This window comes from Phyllopteryx taeniolatus, chromosome 2 (genome assembly GCF_024500385.1).
Source record: "Phyllopteryx taeniolatus isolate TA_2022b chromosome 2, UOR_Ptae_1.2, whole genome shotgun sequence".
Classification (NCBI taxonomy): Eukaryota; Metazoa; Chordata; class Actinopteri; order Syngnathiformes; family Syngnathidae; genus Phyllopteryx; species Phyllopteryx taeniolatus.
In genome coordinates, this window is record NC_084503.1 from 34,112,719 (window position 1) to 34,139,208 (window position 26,490).

At 45.5% G+C, this 26,490-nt stretch overlaps 1 protein-coding gene across 4 annotated transcripts in view; it reads right to left on the minus strand.

The window, feature by feature from the left end:
• ush2a (Usher syndrome 2A (autosomal recessive, mild)) overlaps positions 1–19,736 on the minus strand; it is a 249,264-nt gene extending 229,528 nt beyond the window's left edge. For 3 of the 4 annotated variants that reach the window (XR_009787447.1, XM_061765857.1, XM_061765859.1), the window contains exons 1-5: positions 19,162–19,736; positions 17,904–18,565; positions 15,147–15,361; positions 14,677–14,907; positions 10,937–11,105 (exon numbers count right to left, since the gene is read on the minus strand). Coding sequence is in view for 3 of the 4 variants with exons in the window: in XM_061765857.1 (XP_061621841.1) it covers positions 10,937–11,105; positions 14,677–14,907; positions 15,147–15,361; positions 17,904–18,419 (1,131 nt within the window). In the remaining variant the exon portion in view is untranslated. The remainder of the gene's footprint in view (positions 1–10,936; positions 11,106–14,676; positions 14,908–15,146; positions 15,362–17,903; positions 18,566–19,161) is intronic. The other variant, XM_061765858.1, reaches the window with a different exon arrangement.
• Positions 19,737–26,490: the final 6,754 nt, after the last annotated feature.

The following is a 26,490-nucleotide window of genomic DNA, read 5'->3' on the forward strand; positions in this document are numbered from 1 at the left end:
TTTTTTCAGTAGTCAATATTTTATTACAACTTCAGTGTGCTGCTGTCTGGAACTTGGGTTCTTTGCTATAAGAGAGAATGAGACCAAGGTCATGTCCATACAATGCATTTTGTTACCATGCCCAGATATTATAAAACATCTAAACATTACAAAACCCAACAAACAGTGTTTGTTCACTTGTCTTCATTAAACTGTGTGACATTATCAAATATATATATATATTTTTTTTTTTTACCTGACGTGTGCTACTACATAACATGCAATGACACCAGCGGTCCATACAGTTAACATGGACAATGTATTATAACAAAATAGTACTCGATATAGTATTCTGGGCTCGATGTATATATGGTCTGATCGCTCAAGATATTGAGGAATGGCGGTGTTCCAAGCATCTGATAGATATATCAGATATAGATGGCAATTGGCAGCTGACAAATGCATTTACGCATCAACAAAGATTTTAGCACATTGGTGTGTGTGCTGTGCGTGTAGTTATTTGACTGCTGTCCTCGGACATTAAATGTTAAAAATCAGCTACGTGTTGAAACAATATGCTGCTCTTTCATCTATCCTTGTGAGCGTCCTCAAAAATGACCAGACAAACAGAGGCACTGAAGGCTACAGTGTAATTTATAAATAACACAGGATGATCTCACCTAAATGCCATTATAATGGAACTAATCATAATAAACTAAACATCATTTGGGGAAGCTTGGGGTGCAATTAAAAGCTCAATGTGATTATAAGTATTGCATCGTCTTCACTTTAGAATCTCCAGGCACGTTGTCACCTTTCCTGCTCTTCTTTCCTCACCCCCTCTGCCTCTCTCTCTCTCCTGTTATTGCCCTTCCTCTTCTTGTTTTTCACTCTCCCAGCTCCTCTCTTTAGTCCACACTCTCCCCAATATGAGCCGTTAGCAGCTCTGATGTACAGCCAATATTCACTTTATCGTATTAGGTTGTGTGCAGTGTGCAAGGAAAACGATAGGAAGCAGAGTTGAGAAGCAAAAGGAATAAAAAGAGAAAAAGAAAGCGAGGGGGACACACATTTGTTCTACTCATCTCAGTGCTAAAAGATACAATTACCTCTCACAGCATATTATCCATGTTTTATACCAGCCCAGGGCCCCGTGCCTTTGCCTCGTCGCGCTCGCCCTGTGTAAGGCCCATATTTTAACACTATGACAGTTTATTTAAGAAAAGAAAATTGTCCCCAGGGAGATGGAGAGGGAGAGAGAGACGAACAGGGTGTGAGTGTAAAGAAAATGAGAGGTATAGGGGGAAGGACGAAGGTGGAGGCGAAGAGACAATGAAGCGGTGGTCGGCGGTGGGGCGGGAGGGGGGTCTTTGAAGAGATAGATGAGGCTGGGAAAGAGAAAAGGAAAGAAGCAGAGAGAAAAAAGAAAGTGAGGGCATATATAAGGTGACATGCCAACCTTTTAATAAAGACCATTAGTCTAGAAGACTTTTCTTTCAATGCAGGAGGCAATGAAGGGGCGCTCTGAAAATTAATTAAAAAAGGCAAAAGGAAGGATGGACACATTGAGGGTTCTTTGTGGTTGGCACAGATTACAGTCAAGTCAGCCATGCCCACGACACAGACCTTTACCATCACCAGCCAGTGCTTAACCAAAAGAATGGTAAATTAGGAATGCATGGTTGTAGGCAAGACTGCGTATCCCATAGGATATCAAAATCATCATTATTTGAGAAAAACAGTCACTGAGCAATAAAGGGTTGCTAATTATCTGGTAAAGCCGGTACAATTATTATTATTATTATTTTGACAATTGTGCAAAAGATGCAGAGTCCTCTAGCACTTAGAGCAGTTCGAATTACTAATATTACAATAGTCCGGTGTAATGACCATTGTGCAAAGGGTGCAGAGACTTCAAGCGAGTAGCACGATAGTCTGGGACAATGTTGATTGTGCAAATGTTGCAGATACTCCTCAGTCAGTGTGAAAATGGAGCAGATGCTACTCTGGCATGAGTGGCCAGTATTGGTCAACAACAGCTATGCAAATAGTGCAGCGTGGTGAGACTACTACAGTGAGTGCACAAGCAATATATAATTGGCCCGACAGAAATGTGACAACAAACTCAAGACAAAAAGACAAAAAATTGCCAGCATGTTGCAATGGAATTGTAGGTTAGGTGTTTAAGAAGTTGATTGCAAGAGGGAAGAAGCTGTTGGAATGTCTGCTAGTTCTAGTTTGCATTGATCGGTAGCGCCTACCTGAGGGAAGGAGCCGGAAAAGCTGGTGACCGGGATGCGGAGGGTCCGAGAGGATTTTGCACACTCTTGTCTTAGTTCTGGCAGCGTGCAAGTCCTCAAGGGTGGTTAGGGGGGTACCGACAATCCTTTCAGCAGTTTTGATTATCCATTGCAGTCGGAGTTTGTCCTTTTTTTGTAGCAGCACCAAACCAGACTGTGATGGAAGAACACAGGACTGATTCGATGACCGCTGTGTAGAACTGCCTCAGCAGCTCCTGTGGCAGGCCGCGCTTTCTCCGAAGCTGCAGGAAGTAGATCCTCTGCTGGGCCTTTTTGATGACGGAGTTGATGTTGATCGCCCACTTCAGGTCCTGAGAGACTGTAATTCCCAGGAACTTGAAGGTCTCGACGGTTGACACAAGGCAGCTGGACAGCGTGAGGGGCAGCTGTGGTGAAGGATGCCTCCTGAAGTCCACGATCATCTCTACAGTCTTGAACGTGTTCAGCTCCAGGTTGTGTCGGCCGCACCACAGCTCCAGGCGCTCCACTTCCTGTCGATATGCAGACTCATCACTGTCCTTGATGAGGCCGATGACAGCGGCGTCATCTGCAAACTTCAGGAGTTTGACAGCCGGGTGCGTTGAGGTGCAGTCGTTTGTGTAGAGAAGAGTAGTGGAGAGAGGACACAACCTTGGGGCGCCCCAGTGCTGATGCTGCGTGTGGATGAAGTGGTCTCCCCCAGCCTCACCTGCTGTGTCCTGCCCGTCAGGAAGCTGTAAATCCACTGGCAGATGGCAGGTGAGACGCTGAGCTGGAGAAGCTTGGAGGAAAGGAGTTCATGGATTATGGTGTTGAACGTTGAGCTGACGTCCACGAACAGGATCGTCGCGTAGGTCCCTGCACTGTCGAGGTGTTCTAGGATGAAGTGCAGTCCCATGTTGACTGCATCATCCGCAGACCTGTTTGCTCAAGAGGCAAACTGCAGGGTGTCCAGCAGGGGGCCTGTGACGCTCTTGAGGTGGTCCAGCACAAGACGTTCAAAGGACTTCATGACCACAGATGTCAAGGCGACAGGCCTGTAGTCATTTAGACCCGAGATTGCAGGTTTCTTGGGGACTGGAATGATGGTGGAGCGTGTGAAAAAGGATGGTACTTCGCAGTTCCAGAGATCTATTGAAGATATGAGTGAAGACTGGAGTGAGCTGGTCTGCGCAGACTTTGAGGCAGGATGGGGACACATGGTCTGGGCCTGCCGCTTTGTTAATCTTTTGTTGTTTGAAGATGCATCTCACATCCTGTTCGTGGATGGTTAACGCAGAAGTCAGAAACTTATATAGAATGTGACAGTGTCCGTATATTCATCCAGGCTGCCAGCTGAATTTTCAAAGACACTCCAGTCTGTGCAGTCTAAACAGCTTTGAAGTTCCATCCTTGCTTCATTGGTCCACTTTTTCACTGTTTTCACTGTAGGCTTCGCGCATTTAAGTTCTTGCCTATGTGTTGTTATTAAGTGAATTAAGCAGTGATCAGACGAGCTCAGTGGTGCACGAAGTTTGGCACGGCATGCGTTTTTTAGCGTAGAATAGCAATGGTCCAAAATTTTATTTTCCCTGGTAGGACAGTCGATGTGCTGCTTGTATTTAGGGAGTTCGTGGTTGAGTTTAGCTTTGTTAAAGTCCCCGAGATTAATGAGGGGTGAGTCCGGGTGTTTGTTTTTCAATTTTGTTGACTTGTTCGGTGAGCATTAGCAGTGCGGCGTTCGTGTTAGCTTGAGGCGGAATATAGGCGCCAGCGAGAATGAATGACGCGAACTCACGTGGCGAGTAGAATGGCTTACAGTTCAAAAACAGCGACTCCAAATGCAGGCTACAGTGTGTGCTGAGCTCCGTGACGTCCATACACCATTTTTTGTTGATATAGAAAACTATCCCGCCGCCTTTTGTTTTCCCCGATGATTCCATGTCGCTGTCTACTCGGTGAAGATGGAAGCCGGGAAGCAGGACGGCGCCATCGGGTACAGCGTCACAAAGCCAGGTCTCCGTAAAGCACATGTCGCCTCCACCTCCATGCGCCGAAGACCGCGGACACCGCCCCGGTGAGTAACTCGGGGAAAAAACTGAGTGGATTTGCAAAAGTTGGTGAAAGAAAGTCCGGAGTAGCCTCCTTGATGGTTAGCAAGTCTCCCTTTGTGTAAGTGAATCGTGTAATGTCTCCAAAGACGAAGAAAAACACAAAAACAAAAACAATACTGGAGAGCGCGTAACCGAGGCGACCACACTGGTAGGCGCCATCTTGGTTTTTCATCTATTTGTTTATTTGTGTGCATATTATGTGAATGTTGAAGCAATACAGTGGTTAGCACTGGTGCGTGAATGATCAAAATTGTCTTTATTTCGGCCTATCTGTGTGGACTTTATACATTTCGACTGACTATGTGTGGGTTGTCTTCTGGTACTCTGGCTTCCACCAGTCCAAAATTGTCTTTACTTAGGTTAATTGAGGAGTTATGCGATTTCAAAGACAGCAGTTAAAAAAAAAACGGTACAGAGTAGCTACTTAATATCATAATAGTGAAAAGAAAGGAAACATTATTGTAAATATGTTGTGCCATGTAACCTTTGTCTTGTTACCTCTACCGCGGGGGTATTTTTGCACAATTATGAAATCTAACAAATGGGTTGAAAACCATTTGTTAGATTTCATAATTGTGCAAAAATGCATTTCAACTCTACTTATTGGAGCCATTATTAATTTATAAAATTCAGGCTTTGTGAAATATATCTATGTAGCCATTTGTCCACAGATGGCTAATCTTTTGTGGTTGAAATTAGTTTAACTTTGGTGGATGGCTTTTCTCTTACTGAGTACAATTTTAGTCACCCTAGGCCTTGTGACGTCAAAAGCATGACGTAACGAAACACCAGCATATTACACGAGAGCATAACTAATAGAAATCAGAGATAAAAAAAAAGAGACCAACCTCAACAAGGGGTGTTAAAAAAAGCAAAATGTGAAAAGATAAGAATATATACCTTGGAGTAAAGAGACTCATTTGCTCTAATTCCATTATTTAAACCAGTATCCTGTCACAGATTGGGGTTCCACCGTAGCCTATGTCTCCTAATCTTGGCTCCAGTAAACGAGCACTGTATAGCACAAAACTACATAGTGTCATCTATGATACTAGGAAGCATTTAATAACTACAGTACCGGTATGTACATGTGCCGCTACCATTGCTAAATCCTGGTACGATTTTCAAATGAGCCACAGATTAGAGTCTTTGAAGTGAACTATCACGACACAACTCTTCCTACTCTTCCTTCCTCTCTCAGTCCCCTCCCAGCTACCATTTCCTCCGCTACTCTGTACATTGTTATCATAATCAGATGAGACAACTACCTTGGGAACAGCAGCCTCCCTACAGCACCTTGCTCCTGGCCCTGTGTGCGCACACGTGATTTTGTGTATGTGTGTGTGTGTGTGTGTGTGTGTGTGTGTGAATTGCTCCCGGCACTTGGAAACCTGTATTCCTTTACACTCTCTTTTTTGGTGTTTTGATCTTTTCAAATCTGACAGATGACTGGTATGTGTGCACGCACACGCGCGCGTGTGTGTGTGTGTGTGCGTGCGCGCGCGTCTGTGAGAGTGTGTGTGTGTGTGTGCGCGCACGTATGGAAATGTTTCTAAATTATCCATCTCCTTCATAAGGAAATATCTGTATTGTGGCCGACACATTGTACAAATTACCACTGAACTGCAAGTTGCTGTGCGAGGGGGTATTAGTGGGGATGTGTGCGCAAGTATGAGATGGCAGTATGAGAATGGTGTTTGAATGTCAAGGATGATAATGTTACTCCTCGGAATGGTCAAAGCCGATCACATCACCACACCATAAAACAAAAGGCAGACTGAGTCACAGGAATACAGACGCACCATTTTCAAACACCTCTAAGACAAAACACCCTCGCAGCAAATTGGCTACACTATCACAAGCCCAAATATGTGTTCACAACACATGCACAGACACTGTAGATACACAGGAACCTGATGGCTTCCGGGTATGAAAATATACACTCACATGCCATTGAGCACACATTTAGCTGGAAATACGCATACAGAAGGCATCAGTCTAAAAACAGCTTAACCATTATGTCACTTTTTATCTTAGTGTTGAATTGATTGACTTCATGTTCACTGGCACTTATGCATGAATACCAACAGTAACAGGTATAAGAACATGTTTCTTCCCACAGCAGTCTTGATCTTATTCAGAGATGTTGAAAGACGGATATTGTCCAGCAGAGCAATCTGTAAAACGATACTCTTCAACCAAGCACTAACACACCGTGAGCGGTCATTCACAGCCTGAAAATGTTCCCCCTCTTCACTGGCTGCTAAAAAAGACTGTTTTTGCTCTTGGAAAACGATGCCTTTAATATTTCTTGTCTGTTGCATCCACTAGACCGTATTTGTAGAAATCCTAATGATTATGTTTTATTCAACTACTGCATTATATTGCTTGAATTAATCCATAGCAGAAAACGTTTGGCAAGATTGATTGACAAATGTAATTCTAAGAATGTCACAGTAACTTAGCCTATTGTGCTTGATACAGTATTTCCCACTGAAGTTTTCAGGTTCAAACATAGCTTAATGGTTCATCCTATGACCTTTCAGGAGATTTAATTTTAACCTAAATAGTGTTATCATGTGGATAGAGTGATGGCTGGCAAGCACTGGGTCAAATCTCGGGCACCAAACTCAACTCAATGCAACATATTCATAAAGCTAGCGACTTGGCAAATGTTAACTGGCCTGTTAACTGGTTCCTATTCTCTCACATGAACTAAAAATAGTGTTAAAGTTAAATTTGCTGCGTATCGAAACAATGCTGGAATTCATTGACGAATTTAAAAAAAACGCCAGTAGTTCATCAAAAAACAGAACAACTAGTATAAGAAATCTGACCCGAACCCCCCCCAAAAAAGGAAATGTTTGGTGCGCAAAAGCACACTGATACAATCAAATTAGCACACATGTGCACCAAATTAGCACACATGTGCACCACTTATTCTGTTGTGTGAATGGCAACAAAGGCTGATTATACTTTTTGCCATCCAATGGAAGAGAATTTAATTGTTCTGCCTGTCACTAAACGCCACTGACATAGATAGAGGAACAAAGACATATTTCTGATTAATAATAATAATTTAAATAATAATACCCCCTCCTTGAGCCGTCACCTTGTCGTGGTGGAGGGGTTTGTGTGTCCCAGTGATCCTAGGAGCTAAGTTGTCTGGGGCTTTATGCCCCTGGCAGGGTCACCCAGACAAAGCACGGCTCAAAGACCCTAATGATGACGACAAACAATGGACTTCATTTTCCCTTGCCTGGACGCGGGTCACCGGGGCCCCCCACTGGAGCCAGGCCTGGTGGTGGGGCTCGAAGGCGAGCGCCTGGTGGCCGGGCCTGCACCCATGGGGCCCGGCCGGGCACAGCCCCATGGGCTCACCACCTGTGGGAGGGGCCATATGGGTCGGGTGCAGTGTGAGCGGGGCGGTGGCCGAAGGCGGGGAACTTGGCGATCCGATCCCCGGCTACAGAAGCTGGCTCTAGGGACGTGGAATGTCACCTCTCTGGCAGGGAAGGAGCCCGAGCTGGTGTGTGAGGTCGAGAAGTTCCGACTAGATATAGTCGGAATCGCCTCCACACACAGCTTGGGCTCTGGTACCAGTCATCTCGAGAGGGGTTGGACTCTCTTCCACTCTGGAGTTGCCCACGGTGAGAGGCGCCGAGCAGGTGTGGGTATACTTATTGCCTCCCGGCTCGGCGCCTGTACATTGAGGTTCACCCCGTTGGACGAGAGGGTAGCCTCCCTCCGCCTTCGGGTGGGGGGGACGCGTCCTGACTGTTGTTTGTGCCTATGCACCAAACACCAGTTCAGAGTACCCACCCTTTTTGGAGTCCTTGGAGGGGGTGCTGGAGAGCGCTCCCACTGGGGACTCCATTGTTCTGTTGGGGGACTTCAATGCTCACGTGGGCAATGACAGTGAGACCTGGAAGGGCGTGATTGGGAGGAACGGCCCCCCCGATCAGAACCCGAGCGGTGTTCTGTTATTGGACTTCTGTGCTCGTCACGGATTGTCCATAACGAACACCATGTTCAAGCATAAGGGTGTCCACACGTGCACTTGGCACCAGGACACCCTAGGTCGCAGTTCGATGATCGACTTTGTGGTCGTGTCATCGGACTTGCGGCCGCATGTCTTGGACACTCGGGTGAAGAGAGGGGCGGAGCTGTCAACTGATCACCACCTGGTGGTGAGTTGGCTCTGATGGTGGGGGAAGATGCCGGTCCGACGTGGCAGGCCAAACGTATTGTGAGGGCCTGCTGGAAACGTCTGGCAGAATCCCCTGTCAGAAGGAGTTTCAACTCCCACCTCCGACAGAACTTTGCTCATGTTCCGGGGGAGGCGGGGGACATAGAGTCCGAGTGGACCATGTTCCGCGCCTCCATTGCTGAGGCGGCCGACCGGAGCTGTGGCCGTAAGGTGGTCGGTGCCTGTTGTGGCGGCAATCCCCAAACCCGTTGGTGGACACCAACGGTGAGGGATGCCGTCAAGCTGAAGAAGGAGTCCAATCGGGCCTTTTTGGCCTGTGGGACTCCTGAGGGGTACCGGCTGATGGGTACCGGCTGGCCAAGCGGAATGCAGCTCTGGTGGTCGCTGAAGCAAAAACTCGGGCATGGGAGGAGTTCGGTGAGGCCATGGAGAAAGACTTCCGGACGGCTTCGAGGAAATTCTGGTCCACCATCCGACATCTCAGGAGAGGAAAGCAATGCACCACCAACACTGTGTATAGTGGGGATGGGGCGCTGCTGACCTCGACTCGGGACGTTGTGAGTCGGTGGGGAGAATACTTCGAAGACCTCCTCAATTCCACCGACACGCCTTCCCATGAGGAAGCAGAGTGTGGGTTCTCTGAGGTGGGCTCTCCTATCTCTGGGTTTGAGGTCACCGAGGTAGTTAAAAAGCTCCTCGGTGGCAGGGCCCCGGGGGTGGATGAGAGTCGCCCGGAGTTCCTAAAGTCTCTGGATGTTGTGGGGCTGTCCTGGTTGACACGCCTCTGCAACATCGCGTGGACATCGGGGACAGTGCCTCTGGATTGGCAGACTGGGGTGGTGGTCCCCCTTTTTAAGAAGGGGCACCGGAGGGTGTGTTCCAACTACAGGGGGATCACACTGCTTAGCCTCCCTGGTAAGGTCTATTCAGGGGTGCTGGAGAGGAGGGTCCGTCGGGAAGTCGAATCTCAGATTCAGGAGGAGCAGTGTGGTTTTCGTCCTGGCCATGGAACAGTGGACCAGCTCTACACCCTCGGCAGGGTCCTCGAGAGTGCATGGGAGTTCGCCCAACCAGTCTGAATGTGTTTTGTGGACTTGGAGAAGGCGATCGACCGTGTCTTTCGGGGAGTCCTGTGGAGGGTGCTTCGGGAGTATGGGGTACAGAACCCCCTGAAACGGGCTGTTCGGTCCCTGTACGACCGGAGTCAGAGTTTGGTCCGCATATCCGGCAGTAAGTCGGACTCGTTCCCGGTGAGGGTTGGACTCCGCCAAGGCTGCCCTTTGTCGCTGATTCTGTTCATAACTTTTATGGACAGAATTTCTAGGCGCAGCCGAGGCATAGAGGGGGTCCGGTTTGGTGGCCTCAGTATTGCATCTCTGCTTTTTGCTGATGATGTGGTTCTGTTGGCTTCATCAAGCCGTGAGCTCCAACTCTCACTGGAGCAGTTCGCAGCAGAGTGTGAAGCGGCTGGGATGAGAATCAGCACCTCCAAATCTGAGACCATGGTCCTCAGTCGGAAAAGGGTGGCATGCCCTCTCCAGGTCGGGGATGAGATCCTGCCCCAAGTGGAGGAGTTCAAGTATCTTGGGGTCTTGTTCACGAGTGAGGGAAGAATGGAACGGGAGATCGACAGTCGGATCGGTGCAGCGTCTGCAGTGATGCGGACTTTGTATCGGTCCGTTGTGGTAAAGAAGGAGCTAAGCCGAAAGGCGAAGCTCTCAATTTACCGGTCGATCTTCGTTCCTACGCTCACCTATGGTCATGAGCTGTGGGTCGTGACCGAAAGAACAAGATCCCGGATACAAGCCGCCGAAATGAGTTTCCTTTGCAGGGTGTCCGGGCTCTCCCTTAGAGATAGGGTGAGAAGCTCGGTCATCCGGGAGAATCTCAGAGTAGAGCCGCTGCTCCTCCGCATTGAGAGGAGCCAGATGAGGTGGCTGGGGCATCTGATTCGGATGCCTCCCGGACGCCTCCCTGGTGAGGTGTTCCGGGCATGTCCCACACGCTGGAGAGACTACGTCCTTCGGCTGGCCTGGGAACGCCTCGGGATCCCCCCGGAAGAGCTGGATGAAGTGGTTGGGGAGAGGGAAGTCTGGGCGTCCCTGCTAAAGCTACTACCCCCGCGACCCGACCCGGATAAGCAGTAGAAAATGGATGGATGGATGAATAATAATACAAATTATACAGCACATATTTGAGTTTCTTAAGAGTCAATGTATACCGATCTAAGCACCGTCACCACATAACCGAGATACAAACCAAACCATGGAGTTCGTGAACTGTTCCACCACTAGCGTGTGTGTGTGTGTGTGTGTGTGTGTGTGCGCGCGCGCGTGTGTGTGTGTGTAGGTGTGTGTGCGTGCGTATTTTGTTACCTGTAAAACAATGTGGGTCCACCTGTCCGTCACAAGTCGTCCCTCTGTTCTGAAGCTGATGGTCAGCGGAGTTGAACTTCTGGACTGAGTGTACTGCATACTCAGAACCTGTTCCGACACTGTCACTGAAAAGACTAACTGGTCCCCCGAGTTTTTCTCCAGCAGTATCCTGATAAAGAAAAACAAAAATCAGTTAGAAATGACATGCGGTGAACATTTGAGCAGCAAAAGAAATAGTGATCTGTAAGGAGGTTTCCCAGCATTAAGAGTTGAATCTAAAAACACGTTGAGTCCAGCACCAATATGTGCAGTCTCTCATTTTGATATTTACACATGTAATATTAAAGGGGCTTGAAGCAGATATCCGTGTTTTGTTTCTAAATACATTAAATATGTTTGAAGATTAGTTATGAAAACATATGCAGATACTTATAACAATATACTGCTCCATTGTTGAGATATAGCTTAAGCATCTTTTTCAACGTTTGAATTTTCCTGATTTTGTAAGCGGGGCTCAAACACAGTCCCGTGACATCACGGGGCGGGGCGTATACCTTCTTGTGCAAGTTCCCTAACCCACTATATACTGCAAGTACAAAGTGGCGCCATTTCGGTTGGTTGCTCAGTTGTGAGTTAGCTGTGCTTAGCGTCCATTACAACGGCCATTTACCACGCCCGCTTGCAGGAGAGTACTAACGATGGCTACACCCCGAAAATGTGTCTTTGCTGGATGCCTCAATTTACAGAACAACTTGGGAAAAAATTTTTAAACTACCCAAAAATTTGGAAATTTAAAAAAAAAAAAAAAAAAAAGCAATGGATTGACTTTTTGAAGATGGCAAGCTGAACATCAACACTACCACCCGACTCTGCAGTCCATAGTTTACGAAGGATAGTTTTGCAAACTTTCACCAGAGACAACATGGCTTCGTGGGTAACTCGATACTAGTGAACGAGGCAGTGCCGACTGTCTAACTACCTGGGCTTCCTCATACCGTCCCAGTGTCGTCAGGCGCTGTGTTCGACTGTGACATTATGTCATCAACAACGAGGGTAAGTTAACTCGTGTGCTTATTTTTATCATTATAGTCCAATAACCATTCAATTTTGAAGTTGAGCCTCCTAACGTGATTTTACATTGTATAAGCTATCACCCCTCGCAGTATGTTAGATTCTGTTTGGCGCATACAATCGACAAGCCCACAGCGTCTGAGAGCTGAGAGGTGGCCCTTATTATTTAAGTTTTGAAGACTGATTTTATACACACTTAGCCATTTTTTTTAATACAAATGTTAACAAGCCTGACAAATTTGTAATTGTCAGGCTTGTTAACATTACTCTTTTCTGTGGTGTGTCGAATTTACATGCCATTTTTTGGGCCTTCTTAGTGCCACTTTATTTTACATGACTGCTAGGTTTCTGAGCTACACGGGTTGCAGACCCTACACGTGTCATATTAACCACCATCAGTGACATTTTATGGGAAATCATGGCTTTTATGAACCCAGAGACACCCTTCATATAAATCACTGATGGATTAATGAGACAACAGTATCTGTGTGAAACGTCTGCACATGTATGTCTGCATAAGAAGCATAGGAAAAAGAGTAGAGCAAAAAAATACTGAAAGAGTCTTGTGCTGCTTTTGCTAATTTATCAGAAAGTGTTCTAGTTTCCCAAATCTGGCACTGCTAAAAGACAGATAAATAGTTGAGGAGTAAGATCATTGATATTTGACAACTAAGAGCATTGTACAGTTTTTTTTGTCGGAAGAAATTGTGTTTTGGGGTATATTAGTCATTCGAACTGCTCTAAGTGCTAGAGGACTCTGCATTTTTTTGCACAATTGTCAAAAAAAATTTAATAATTATACCGGCATTACCAGATAACTAGCAACCCTTTATTGCTCAGTGACTGTTTTTCTCAATGTCTTTATGTCTCAAAAGTGTTCTCTGTCAATTGATTGTCTGTTGTCATACTAGAGCGGCTCCAACTACCGGAGACAAATTCCTTGTGTGTTTTTTGGACATACTTGGCAAAATAAAGATGATTCTGATTCTGATATCTCCTATCGAATATTTAGTCAAAAAACGCCTTCAAATTAGAGTAAAACATTATAACTTCATTATTTTTTTTAAATAACTCCTGGACCGTTTGGTTTTGTCTGTTACTAAGGGAACCCCTTGTCCGTTTGGCTAACAAGTTTCAGTTAAAAATATCCACCAATAAGCCGGTAAGGGCCAAAATGCCGAGGGCTTCTCCAAGACAGCCCGTCACAATTACTGTGATGTTTCAAACAGCGTCACTTGCCTTAAAACCTCCACTTAAATAGGGCAAATGGAACATTATTGGTGAGAAGAGCAGTAGGTCATATACTTTAGGAATTAATTGTTTTATTACTGAATTTATTTGTTAATGATTTTAGAGGTGTTTCAAGTGCTTATTCCATCTTTTTAGAAAATTCCACAAAGATCATGGCTACTTTGCTATTATTAGCTCCTATGAGCCATTGTAAAAAACTCTGATTAGTAAGAGCAGGTGGCTGGTTCTGTCCATTGTTCAGATAAGTGGAAGGATGTGGAATCACAGTGAACGAGAGACAAAAAGGAGATGGACAGAGGTGATGATAGAGAGCTCTTTTTATCTGGATTCTTTGATGGCGACCATGGTTGCGTCAACTACAAAAGACTGACAACATCAGAAAGAGAGTGAGAGGGAGAGAGAAAGCCAGGTACAGGTGTCATGTTCCGTAGACCAAGACAACAAGACTTGTCTGTCATCTGAAAGTGCAGGGAGACAAATTCACAAAGTCCCACCACGAAATATGAATGAGATATTGTAATCTCATTGACAGTTAAACTGAAAAGACAATTCCCATTAAAGAGAATATAAGGTATTGTGTTAATTTTCGAAGAACATATGCAGCATATGCTCTCTGCCAATGCCAAAGTGTCTTGTCAATGTTGATATGCTTTGTCTCTCAGAGTCTCAAAAGCATGTTTTACAAAGTGTGCATGCTCGTTCAGTCACCTTTGATTAGTTCCATGACAAAGGACCAAGAGCTAAAACAATCAGCTTCAAGTGTCACTATATGAAAGGGGGGGTAGGTCAGGTTGGCAAACCTTTTGAGCATACGTGTGACTTGTGTGTACATCTGTGTGTGCTTGATAACAGAGCTCAACTTTGTACCAACATGTAGCACAAGTAGGACATGACCGTGAGGTGGGCTACAATTTCTGCATGGTGACCGCAACAAACACAGCTATTACATTATATTAACTATTACTTTTTTAAAAAATCATATAATCATATATATTCATGATCCCCAACTAATAGAATTTATTATTTATTCAAAATTCTATTTGAATGGATACAGTGGACCACTACACACTCAAGGTTCGAAACCCGTTGATTCACCTATTCGCAGATTTTTTTTTTTCCACCTTCTCATTATTATTATTATTAGTATTATTTTCAAAACAATTATAATGGGTGTCAAGTATCCACAGATTTTTGCAGTCCGGCCCAGTCCCAATCCCCTGTGAATAGCAGGTGTCCGCTATATTTATTTTTTCCAGCAAAAAAGGGTCCAATATGTAAAATATGATCTATAATCATTCATTCAGGCAATAATACCCTACCCGTTGCCTCCTTGTCTCAATTTTGATGATGATCTGGCTGACTCAGACTTGGATGGATATAGCATCAAATCATACAAACACAAGAACCACCAGACTCACATCTCTCCTGGAGAGCTTGGTTTAATCCATAATGCTAGGGTGAGGGATCCCGAAGCTCCCAGTTTCTGAGAGGGGGGAGACAGCAGACATTCCTGCTGGACTTGAGGAAACATAACACTACCGGATACAGCTGAAACCCCACTTGACATAGAGGTGGTCAAACTGTCCAACTCTGATGTCTGATGGAGTGTAGGACGTGTGTCTGTAGAGTCTTCTGTGATGCATGCACCCCTGATGAGAGGGAAACAGGGTAATTTGGTTAATATTGTGGTCATGAACAGAGTTCCTATACAGTAGACACACAGGCCTCTCAGGGCATTATTTTCTTTGTAACGGCAGAATGGTTATAGCGTTTGCATTGAATCTCATAGATTGTGTGGGCATGCATAATCAGTGGGCGAATATCCACAATATTGCATATCCCGGTCTTAGTCATAAATACTCACTTAAAGTCTAAAACATTTGATTACCTGTAGGCAGGCAGTAGTAGTGGGGCATAAGGTGGCATAGTGGATCTATAGGGACACTCCTGGTCACAGGAGGCCTGATGGCAAATCAGAAGCTCAGTCTGTGAGGAATCTGTCTGGCAGTAGACACTCCGATCCGGAACCCCACAGGTAGAACGAGCTGGGGAGGTGGACACGGGTTTGAAGGCAGCAATGTTCTCCATTGGTGGGAAATGTCCCTGTAATAACGACAAAAGGATTGAACAAGTGTGACCATTCCCATTTAATCTGGACCCATGTACTTATTCTTATCAGCAGTAACCCGACACTCTCGGATATATAATAATGACAATCTCGTTGAGCGCCACGCAATTTAACGGCTTGTGCGTTAACTAATGCATGTGGAACTCATCTGGCGGATGGCCTGTTTTAAAATTATAGCAAGTGATTGCTCACATACAGAGAAAATGTGTTGAATAGAAATATGAAAACTAGAAATGATACAGCAGTTGTACCGAATACTGAACTGATACAGTAAAACTAAAGTTTAAACACAAATTGCCATTTAGGAAAAACAATGCAGGTCTATTTGCTTGAACATCAATGACATCGGCTGATATAACCTTTGATGTGGAAAATATAATCAAATTCTCCTGACGTAGAACCCTCAAAGTTTTAAAATTGCAGCTGGTAGAGGAAACAAAACAAGAGATATATTTTGAGCTTCCCTGAATTGCTCAGTCATTCACAAGGAAAGATGGGGCGAGGTTCACCTCTTTGTGAACAAGTGTGTGAGAAAATAGTCAAACCGTTTAAGGACATTTGTTCCTCAATGTACAATTGCAAGGAATTTAGGGATTTCATCATCTACGGTCCATATCATCATCAAAAGGTTCAGAGAATCTGGAGAAATCACTGCTTGTAAGCGGCAAGGCCGAAAACCAACATTGAATGCCCGTGACCTTCGATCCCTCAGGCGGCACTGCATCAAAAACCGACATCAATGTGTAAAGCATATCACCACATGGGCTCTGGAACACTTCAGAAAACCAATGTCAGTATATACAGTTCGGCGCTACATCCGTAAGTGCAACTTACTTCTCTGGGCCCGAGCTCATCTAAAATGGACTGATGCAAAGTGGAAAAGTGTTCTGTGGTTTGATGAGTCCACATTTCAAATTGTGTTGGGAAATTGCGGACGTCGTGTCCTCCGGGCCAAAGAGGAAAGGAACCATCCATACTGTTATGGACCAGCATCTATGATGGTATGGAGCTGTGATAGTGCCAATGGAATGGGTAACTTACACATCTGTGAAGGCACCATTAATGCTGAAAGGTACATACAGATTTTGGAGAAACATATGCTGCCATCCAAGCAATGTCTTTTTCATGGACGCCCCTGCTTATTTCAGCAAGACAATGCCAAACCACATTCTGCACGTGTTACAACAGCATGGCTTCGTAGTAAAAGAGTGCAGGTACTAGACTGGCCTGCCTGCAGTCCAGACCTGTCTCCCATTGAAAATGTGTGGCGCATTATGAAGCGTAAAATGCGACAACGGACACCCCGGACTGTTGAACAGCTGAAGCTGTACATCAAGCAAGAATGGGAGAGAATTCCACCTACAAAGCTTCAACAATTAGTGTCCTCAATTCCCAAACGTTTATTGAATGTTGTTAAAAGAAAAGGTGATGTAACACAGTGGTAAACATGACCCTGTCCCAGCTTTTTTGGAATATGTCGCACCCATAAAATTCATATTCAATGATTATTTTCTAAAAACAATAAAGTTTATCAGTGTAAAAATTTTATATATTTTCTTTGTAGTGTATTCAATTAAATATAGGTTGAACATGATTTGCAAATCATTGTATTCAGTTTTTATTTATGTTTAACACAACGTCCCAACTTCATTGGAATTGGGGCTGTAGTTACTTTTTCCTCATCCTTCCAGATGTTTCCAAAAACACAGAACAAATTTACCAGGCTCAGACATACAAAAGAAGGCATGCTTAATAATAATTCCAGATTCATTGTGGTCCCACCCAGCAGTCACTTGCTGCTGCTCTAGTCTCATGAAACAGTTGTCCACAAACTAAAATGTCATAAGATTACAGCTATCCATAAGTCAGGAATAGAAAAAGGAAAATGCATTATATAAGTTAACATATACAAACTCTTTATACAGAAAAAGTTACCCAAGAAAAATGTGTTTAAAAATCTTTGAGTTTTTGCTTTTTAGGGAGAACACTGCACTGAGCACATTTTATCAAAATGAAAAATACTGCAATAATTAATAAATAATATAATAATTACTGTAAATGTTCTGCTTCAGTCTGGGAAATGTGTCAATGAAATGTCTCAAGTCAACTACCATTTAACAGGGCCACATTTATGTATGTTAAAGTTAATTAACTTTGTCGTTCAACTGTACACAGATTCACTTCTGTTACAGTCAATTTGTGTGTATTATACCTGGATATGATTTAAGAAAAACAAAAGAAAGAACAAAAAATGTATGTACAGTAAATCCTTCACATAAAGTGTTTGCTTGAGCCAGTGTGGGACGTAGCATAGGCACACATACAAATGATACTGGCTCTGTCTCAATTTGAGCCTGGAAAAACCCTGAACAAGTTGGGTTGAAAATAGTGACTAGCAAAGTCAAACATTTTTGTGCATGCTAGCCCGCTGTCACAACTGGGCTACTCCTACTAAAGTATGCTCTCACTGGCTTATGAACCAACGAGGGCATAATAAGGCTTGAAGGTTGTTCTTACCTGTGATAAAGCAGGTTTTGGACAGAGACCGATGAAGAGGAAACATATGCAGAGGAAGATGGGTTGCCACCTCATCACCAACATTACTTCATCGTCTCTCTTTACATGTTCTCCTGTACAGTTTTTAAGAGGACATTCATAGCTCCTGCTCTTGTTTTTGTCCCGCCGGAGTTGATCATCTCTTGCCACTCCCATTAATGGAATCCCAGCAGCATCTTCATCAGCTTTTCCAACTTCCCAGTTACAGTCAATCCATAATTCGTGTCGTCTTCCAATCATTTGACTAGTTCTTGTGCTCCATGTTCCCCTCTTCATTTGTAACTTTCCGTTCTTTGCGATTCTGTCATTTTTGTGGACTCCCGTGACCCTAAAAGATGACAGAACCTGAGGTTCTACATTGTGAGACAACACAAATTTTAGGAACATTCCTGAGGCCAGTGGGATGTTCCAGAATTTGGAGATGCCTTGGAAGCCTCCCAACAGCGCTTGAATAAGTGATGACTGGCATGGTGTCATGGTTGCAGGGTTACAGAGACATTTTTTTACAGGCCAGTGCCCTCAAGGGTGAAGGTGCAAAGCTTAGGTCTCGGTTGCACTGGCTGTGTCCACCGCACACACCAGCCACAACCAAAGCCTTCGCATGATAGCTAGGATTTCACAACCTGTGGAGGAAGAGAGAGCAGCAGAGAGATGTGGTCAGACCAAAATCCAAAATGAGACAAATCTCAGGCAAGTGAAATGCCATGCAGGCTATTCCCTGCCCAAAGCCGACACTATCATGTACAGCTTGATGGAGGCACAGCTCAACTGATACTGCTACATCACTTTCCCCCCTTTTCTTCATTCCCCATTGAATTAAACATGTCCTGTTTCCTCTTGCCATCTGGCCTCCAGGTTCTCATACAACTCAACGGCTTTTTTTCGCATTGGTTTGCTGGAAATTGAGGCTTAGGCCAAAATCTCTCTTCATTGCAATGCTTATCAGCTTCAATTTCACATTTTGACACACACACACACGCACGCACGCACGCACACACACACACACACACACACACGCACACGCACACAAAGGGAGGCCAGCGGAGCAGTCAGACTCAAGTGTTGAATTACTTGGACCCGCTGACAATAACGTGCCTTGGAGAGGATGGACACAGTGTATCTAATAACGGTTGCTATCTGTTGCTATATGCTGTCACGAATTTGTTACAAATAAGCAGATACGGAAAGAAATAGCAGGAGACAGTTGCTGGTGCCTCACCTTCCGTGACAAAAGGCTCCGTCCGCATTTACATGTTGTGTTGATCCATAAAAAGTCCAACTTGTTGATTCAACGAACTTCGGGCTAATTAGCTACCTGGATTTGTAGCCAAACAACCAAGCACGCGACCAGACGGGGAAAGAAAAAAAAATGCCCTTATCGACTTGGAATAGTTTCCTCTGTTCAATTTCTGGTTTTAAGACAAACAAATGGCAAGAAAACAAAACAGAAGTTTGAGGGCTCGTTTCCTCCTCGTCTCGTCTCGTCTCGTCTCTGCCGGTGCAAACAAGCCGCACACACACACGCACGCTCCTAAGTAGATTAGCAGCAGCCAGCCGCCATCTGGTCGTGTCAAAGTAACCAAGACGTCACATATTACACTACTCCGAGACCGCGAATGGCAGCGGTAGTACGAATACAACGCTAAACTCGTGACAGCCGGGCGTTTAATGTATTCAGTCGTGTTCTGACTACACCCCCATCTGTGGGGGACGAGTCTGTCACTTAAGTGGCTCTCACCAGCGAGGGGGACGCTACCGCCGTCACTATAGGCAACGGTGATTATGACCAGCCACTCCAATCATGGCCGAGCACTAAGTGACATACAATTATTATTATATATTACATCACCATGGCGTCACACGTACTTGCAGGTTGCAAAAAGTCCAAAAACTCCGATTGCGCCATTAGGAAACAAACCCGTCTGCCATTTGACAATGACATAGCGATAGACAAAACAGGGCAGCAACGGTAAATGGCTAAAATTATGAATTAGATTAGAGGGCACCAACATGTTGCCAGCGGGCACCAGGTAGCCCCCAACTGCCACATGAGTAGCCCACTGGCCTGTTATCAAAATACCTCACTGTGATGGTCCATTGTGATTTCCTAGGAATGTTGTAGATGCAATAATTTGAAAATGTAAACACTTGCAGAGATTCATAGAAACGTTTTTTTTGTTTTTGTTTTGTTTTTTTAACCTGTCCTGTTCAGCTGAATGGCCTTGCAGAATGGTGGCTCTGTATGCCTTTGTGCTGGGACTGTTTTGCTGTGCAACAGGGGAGTTTGAAATACTCCCTCTGCTTATTTTTTTTATTTATTTTTATTATTATGATGTTTATTGAATGCAGCCCTATGGGGGGCACAAGCCAGTGCAAACTGTAGGCCGGTCCCAACCCGGATAAATGCAGAGGGTTCCGTCAGGAAGGGCATCGGGCTTAAAACATTGCCAAACAAATATGAGCGTTCGTCCTAAGAATTCCATACCGGATCGGTTGTGGCCCGGGTTAACAACGTCCGCCACCAGCGCCGTCAATCTGCAGGGCGCCGGTGGAAATTCAGCTACCGTGGGTCGAAGTCGAAGAGGTGAAAAGCGGGTTCTTCGGCAGAAAGAGAAGAAGAAACCACAGAGCCTAGAACTGAATGTGGGAACTTTGAATGTTGGGACTATGACAGGAAAATCTCGGGAGTTGGTTGACATGATGATTAGGAAAAAGGTTGATATATTGTGTGTCCAGGAGACCAGGTGGAAAGGCAGTAAAGCTAGAAGTTTAGGGGCAGGGTTTAAATTATTTTACCATGGTGTAGATGGGAAGAGAAATGGAGTCGGGGTTATTTTAAAAGAAGAGTTGGCTAAGAATGTCTTGGAGGTGAAAAGATCGAGTGATGAGGCTGAAACTTGAACTTCTGGGTGTTATGTATAATATGATTAGTGGCTATGCCCCACAGGTAGGATGTGACCTAGAGGTGAAAGAGAAATTCTGGAAGGAGCTAAACCAAGTAGTTCTGAGCATCCCAGACAGAGAGACAGTCATGATTGGTGCAGATTGTGATGGGCATGTTGGTGAAGGAAACAGGGGTGATGAAGAAGTAATGGGTAAGTACAGCATCCAGGAAAGGAACTTGGAGGGACAGATGGTGGTACACTTTTCAAAAAGGATGGAAATGGCTGTAGTGAACACTTTTTTTCCAGAAGATGCGCGAACATAGAGTGACCTACAAGAGCGGAGGTAGAAGCATGCAGGTGGAATACATCTTGTGCAGCTTTTCGTGAAGAGGTGAGACAGGCTCTCGGTGGACAGGAGTAGTTTCCAGAAGACTGGCCCACGACAGCCAAGGTGATCAGAGAAGCAGGCAGGAGAGTACTTGGTGTATCTTCTGGCAGGAAAGGAGAGAAGGAGACTTGGTGATGGAACCTCACAATACAGGAAATCATACAAGGAAAAAGGTTAGGTAAGAAGAAGTGGGACACTGAGAGGACCGAAGAGAGGCGAAAGGAATACATTGTGATGCGACATAGGGCAAAGGTAGAGGTGGAAAATGCCAAACAAGAGGCATATGATGACATGTATGCCAAGTTGAACACTAAAGAAGGAGAAAAGGATCTATACAGATTGGCCAGACAGAGGTATAGAGATGGGAAGGATGTGCAGCAGGTTAGGCTAATTAAGGATATAGATGTTGACTGGTGCCAGTAGTGTGCTATATAGATGGAAAGAATACTTCCAGGAGTTGATGAATGAGGAAAATGAGAGAGAAGGGAGAGTAGAAGAGGCAAGTGTGGTGGACCAGGAAGTGGCAATGATTAGTAAGGGGGAAGTTAGAAAGGCATTAAAGAGGATGAAAAATGGTAAGGCAGGGATCAGCTCTGAGCCCCTTCCTGTTTGCAGTGGTGATGGATAGGCTGACAGATGAGGTTAGACTGGAATCCCCGTGGACCATGATGTTTGCAGATGACATTGTGATTTGCAGTGAAAGCAGGGAGCAGGTGGAGAAACGGTTAGAAAGATGGAGGCATGCACTGGACAGCAGAGGAATGAAGATTAGCCAAAGTAAGACAGAATATATGTGCATGAATGAGAGGGGTGGTGGGGGAAGAGTGAGGCTACAGGGAGATAGCAAGGGTGGAAGACTTTAAATACTTGGGGTCAACCGTCCAGAGCAATGGTGAATGTGGTCAGGAAGTTAAGAAACGGGTCCAAGCAGGTTGGAACGGGTGGAGGAAGGTGTCAGGTGTGTTATTTGACATAAGAGTCTCTGCTAGGATGAAGGGCAAAGTTTATAAAACAGTGGTGAGGCCAGCCATGATGTACGGATTACATAAAGACAGTGGCACTGAAGAGACAACAGGAAGCAGGGCTGGAGGTGGCAGAAATGAAGATGTTGAGGTTCGCTCTCAGAGTGATCAGGTTGGATAAAATTAGATATGAGCTCATCAGAGGGACAGCCAAGGTTTGATGTTTTGGAGACAAAGTTAGAGAGAGCAGACTTTGATGGTTTTGACACGTCCAAAGAAGAGAGAGTCAGTATATTGGTAGAAGGATGATGAGGATGGAGTTGCCAGGCAAGAGAGCTAGAGGAAGACCAAAGAGAAGGTTGATGGATGTCGTGAGGGAAGACATGATGGCAGTTGGTGTTCGAGAGGAGGATGTAGGAGATAGGCTTACATGGAAAAGGATGACGCGCTGTCAACCAAAAAAAAAGCAAGCCCAAGTTAAGCGCCCGTCGTGAGTAGGGTTGGTATCGAGAATCGAGAACCGACCAGAACCGAGATCAACACCCCGGGGCCCCGGAACTGCCCAAACGCAAAAAACCCGGCCCCCAGCCCCAACGCTCGCAGTTCGCCCACCCCAAAGAAGAAGCGGCGAAAACCAACGAAGAAGCGGCGAAAACCAACGATGGAGATAGCCAACAGGGCAAACGACCGGCCGCACCCCCGCACCGACAGTCCTCAGCACCCACTCCAGTCCCCAAACCAACGCAAGCACCGACGACAGAAAAAAAAAAAAAAAAAAAAAGCTCAACACCGAGCCAAAACTACACCACAGCAACTTTACACCACAATGAACTGGGACAAAACCCATACAGACGCCATCCCACAGCACCACAAACACCATCCTCGCGCCCCACCGGTGAAAATCGGGTAAGGAACCAAAGATTAACAGCACCCGGCCCCACCCATCCAAAAATCACCGGCGGCGTACGAAGCATGGCGGGCCAGAGAGCAGGCTGGAGTGCCGGTACACATGTCCTTCCCAGCCCGACCCTGCCCCTCCCCCCTAGACGGGTGCATGATGCATTAAAATTGGAGCACCGGGCAGAGCAGTGACTGGGGGGAGAGGTGGTGGTGGGGGGGTTTGGGTGCCACCAGAAGGCAGAAGGGAAACAAGCACCGTTGTGTCAGCACCCGGCCCGGCGCCCGCCCCACCATGCCTGGTGCCAGTCCCCCAGGGGACCCTGAATGAGATATGAGTATGCCCAATGTGCGGAGTATGTACAGTGGGAGTATTAAAAAATGTGGAGAGTGTGTGAAGTAAGAGGCAAGATTCCTGTGGGTCGTACCCGGACCGACCGGTTGGCAGACTACAAAGAAGAGGGGGGAAGTAGGGTTGGACATTGTCCGAATCCAAGCGACCCCGACCCCAGCCCCCCACCCGACCCCAGCCCCAAACGACCCCCGACCTCGGCTCCCCCAGGGGGCCAGGCTAAATAAAGGGCGCCCAAACAACGAACATCCACCCACCAGCATCCCGCAGCACAGACCAAAATGAACACCCGACCCGGGGCTCCCCACAACCCGCATCAACATCAAACCCATGAACCAAAAGGCAATGCCTGCGGAAACAACCCAACCAACCCAACACCCATCAATGTCTCAGCTAAAATCTAAATACAGCATTGCCAAAACAACCACCCGGAACTTCCCCACCACGCCAAATGGTCCACATGTGCAAGCTTCAACACCCCTGCTCCAAGTGCACAGTCCCCCACCCTGAAGGGCACGCACCGGAACCCAACACGAAAAGCAACCCCACACGGCACTGGTGACCAAACGCCACGAAACTGACCCCCCTACCCCAAACCCCTGACCCCCACCGACGAGACACAAGGCCTGCACCCGTGACACAGCGAGACAATGCCCATGTGAACCCTGTCCCAACCCACTGCGACACAAAGCCAAAAACCATCAGTGCAAAAGTGCAACCAACTGCACACCCTGCCAGACATCCCAACGCCGGCACAGACGCGCTCCACAGCGTCACCCACCCAGCCCTTCGAGAGCCGTCCCCACCGAAGCCCTGCGCGGCGCAGACCGAGGCCCGGAGCACACCTGACGCCCCCCCCCGCACAACACAATCCCACCCTAAGTAGCGCACCGAGGCAACCAGCCACCAACTTCAACAAAGTCAAGACTTTTTACGCCCTGCCCCCGCTGGGCACAAACACGCCAAAGCCCCATCCCACAGCTAATTGCCCGATCGAGGCGGGAGGTGCTGACCCCCACCGTGAGCCCCAAGTCCACACACACCCTGAGGGAGAGAAGGGTGACGACCATGGCGGCGCGCCCCGGGGAGAGGGAAGAGGAGGACATAGGCCCGGGACGAGAATTAATTTCTACGAGATTCTGAGAAATTAAATGTTGCATATTGGTACATCCCTGTTTCCTACTTTGTTCAATCATTATTCAGAATTATTGTGAGAAATCATTGATGATCAGTGTTTTCACATAGATGAATATCATAATTAATTTTAACATATAATTAAAGGTAATATGAGGAAATTTGTTATTTCAGAAGTGTGGATCAAACTTGTAGGCCTTCACATTAATCAGTAAACAAGAAGTAGCTCTCATTTTCAAAAAGGATAGAAACCCCTGGACTTTGGTTGATAGTTTGTGTGAAGACCCAGTTTAAAAGAAGTTACGTGAGGTAAATTGCTTGAAAGAGAGAAGGAACACTGGCTGTAATTAACATTTTAGCAGGTAAGTTGATTAAAAAAATAGATGTAGTGGAAATTAATACTTAACATGACCACGGAGGGTTCTATGTGTGGTGTGCAAGGCAAAGTATACACGAAAGTAAGCAAATCAAAGTATAATAATTTTTTACAGGAACAAATCTAATGACTTTGAGAATGAAAAATCAACAGCTCAAATCTGTTCTTTTTAGGAAAGTGCAACATCAATTGTTTGTCTTCTTTGTAGGAAATGAAAGAGGCCAAAATGCTGCCCGTCTCGCTCAATTTAATTCAGTAGCATAACATTAATTTACCACAAACAAGAATATGATAAATTTGTCAATTACATAATATGCCATCAAAGCTCAAGTGCTGTAACCCATCAGTGTGTTCTTAAGCATTTCAAATATGTAAACATTTCTAACAACAACCAAAAAACTTTCTCGCTAATATTTTGCCATCTGACAAGTTTTGTTATCATACTAATCACATTTGAACAGCTGCAATTTGCTTTGGTTGAACAAAGGCATTCTAACTAGATTTTAATTAAGTGTTCCTAATGACCTTAAAGAGATTAGAGGTTCGCCTTCTAATCAATAGCAGGCAGAGAGGAGCAAAGGGAGAGAAGCAGGAAAGGAAAGAGATGACTAGGGGCTAGGAAGGAGGTAAAGAGGAAAGGGGTGGAGGAAATAAGGGAGGAAAAAGCAGATGGAGGAGGAGGGAAGAAGAAGGTGAGTGAAAATGTATTAATGGAGGAAGGAAAAACGGAAGGTGCGTGGCGGAGACGGGGAGAACCACACTACACACTTGATCTGAAATATTAGCCAAAAGAAATTATGAGAAATATAATTAGAGAAATCAATATCCTAGATATGAAGAATGGTAGACCATTGGATGGACGGATGACTGGATGGAAGGCAAAATCCTACATGAGTGAATACAAGGTGTGGTTGGAGGGAGGGATCAGTGGATGGATGAATCAAAGAGTTGTTGGATGGTTTATTTGATGATGAACAGCTTAGTCAATCAATTAATGGGTGGATGGATGTATTTATGATGAGTGGATGAATGAATACATGGATGGATGGATGGATGGATGGACAACTCGATACATGAATGGAGGGAGTAATGGACAATTTCATGGACAACGTGGATGGGTGCACAGTTTGCACTGAACATGAACTGATGGGTGGAATGAATACAGTAGATGAATGATGGATCAGTGAATGAATGGATGCAAGGATGGCAGGATTGAAGATATGTTGACAAAGGATGCATGGATGGAGGGATTGAGGATGATACTGCATGTTGACAAAGGGATTGATACCAGAGTGGATTCAGGGTTGAATGAGTAAATGGACACATCGATGAAAGGACTGTTATTTGGTAATACAGAATGGTTGAACATACGAATGAATGAATAGGTGCATGGATGGATAGATGCGCTGTTGAATGAGTGAAATGATGACATATTGATGGATGGGGTGCATGCATGGCTTAAGAAGGTTTTGAAAAAGAATTGACAGCTGGTTTTGTGATAATGGTTGGACGGATGGTGGACAGGTTGTGCATTTGGACTGAAGTATGAATGAA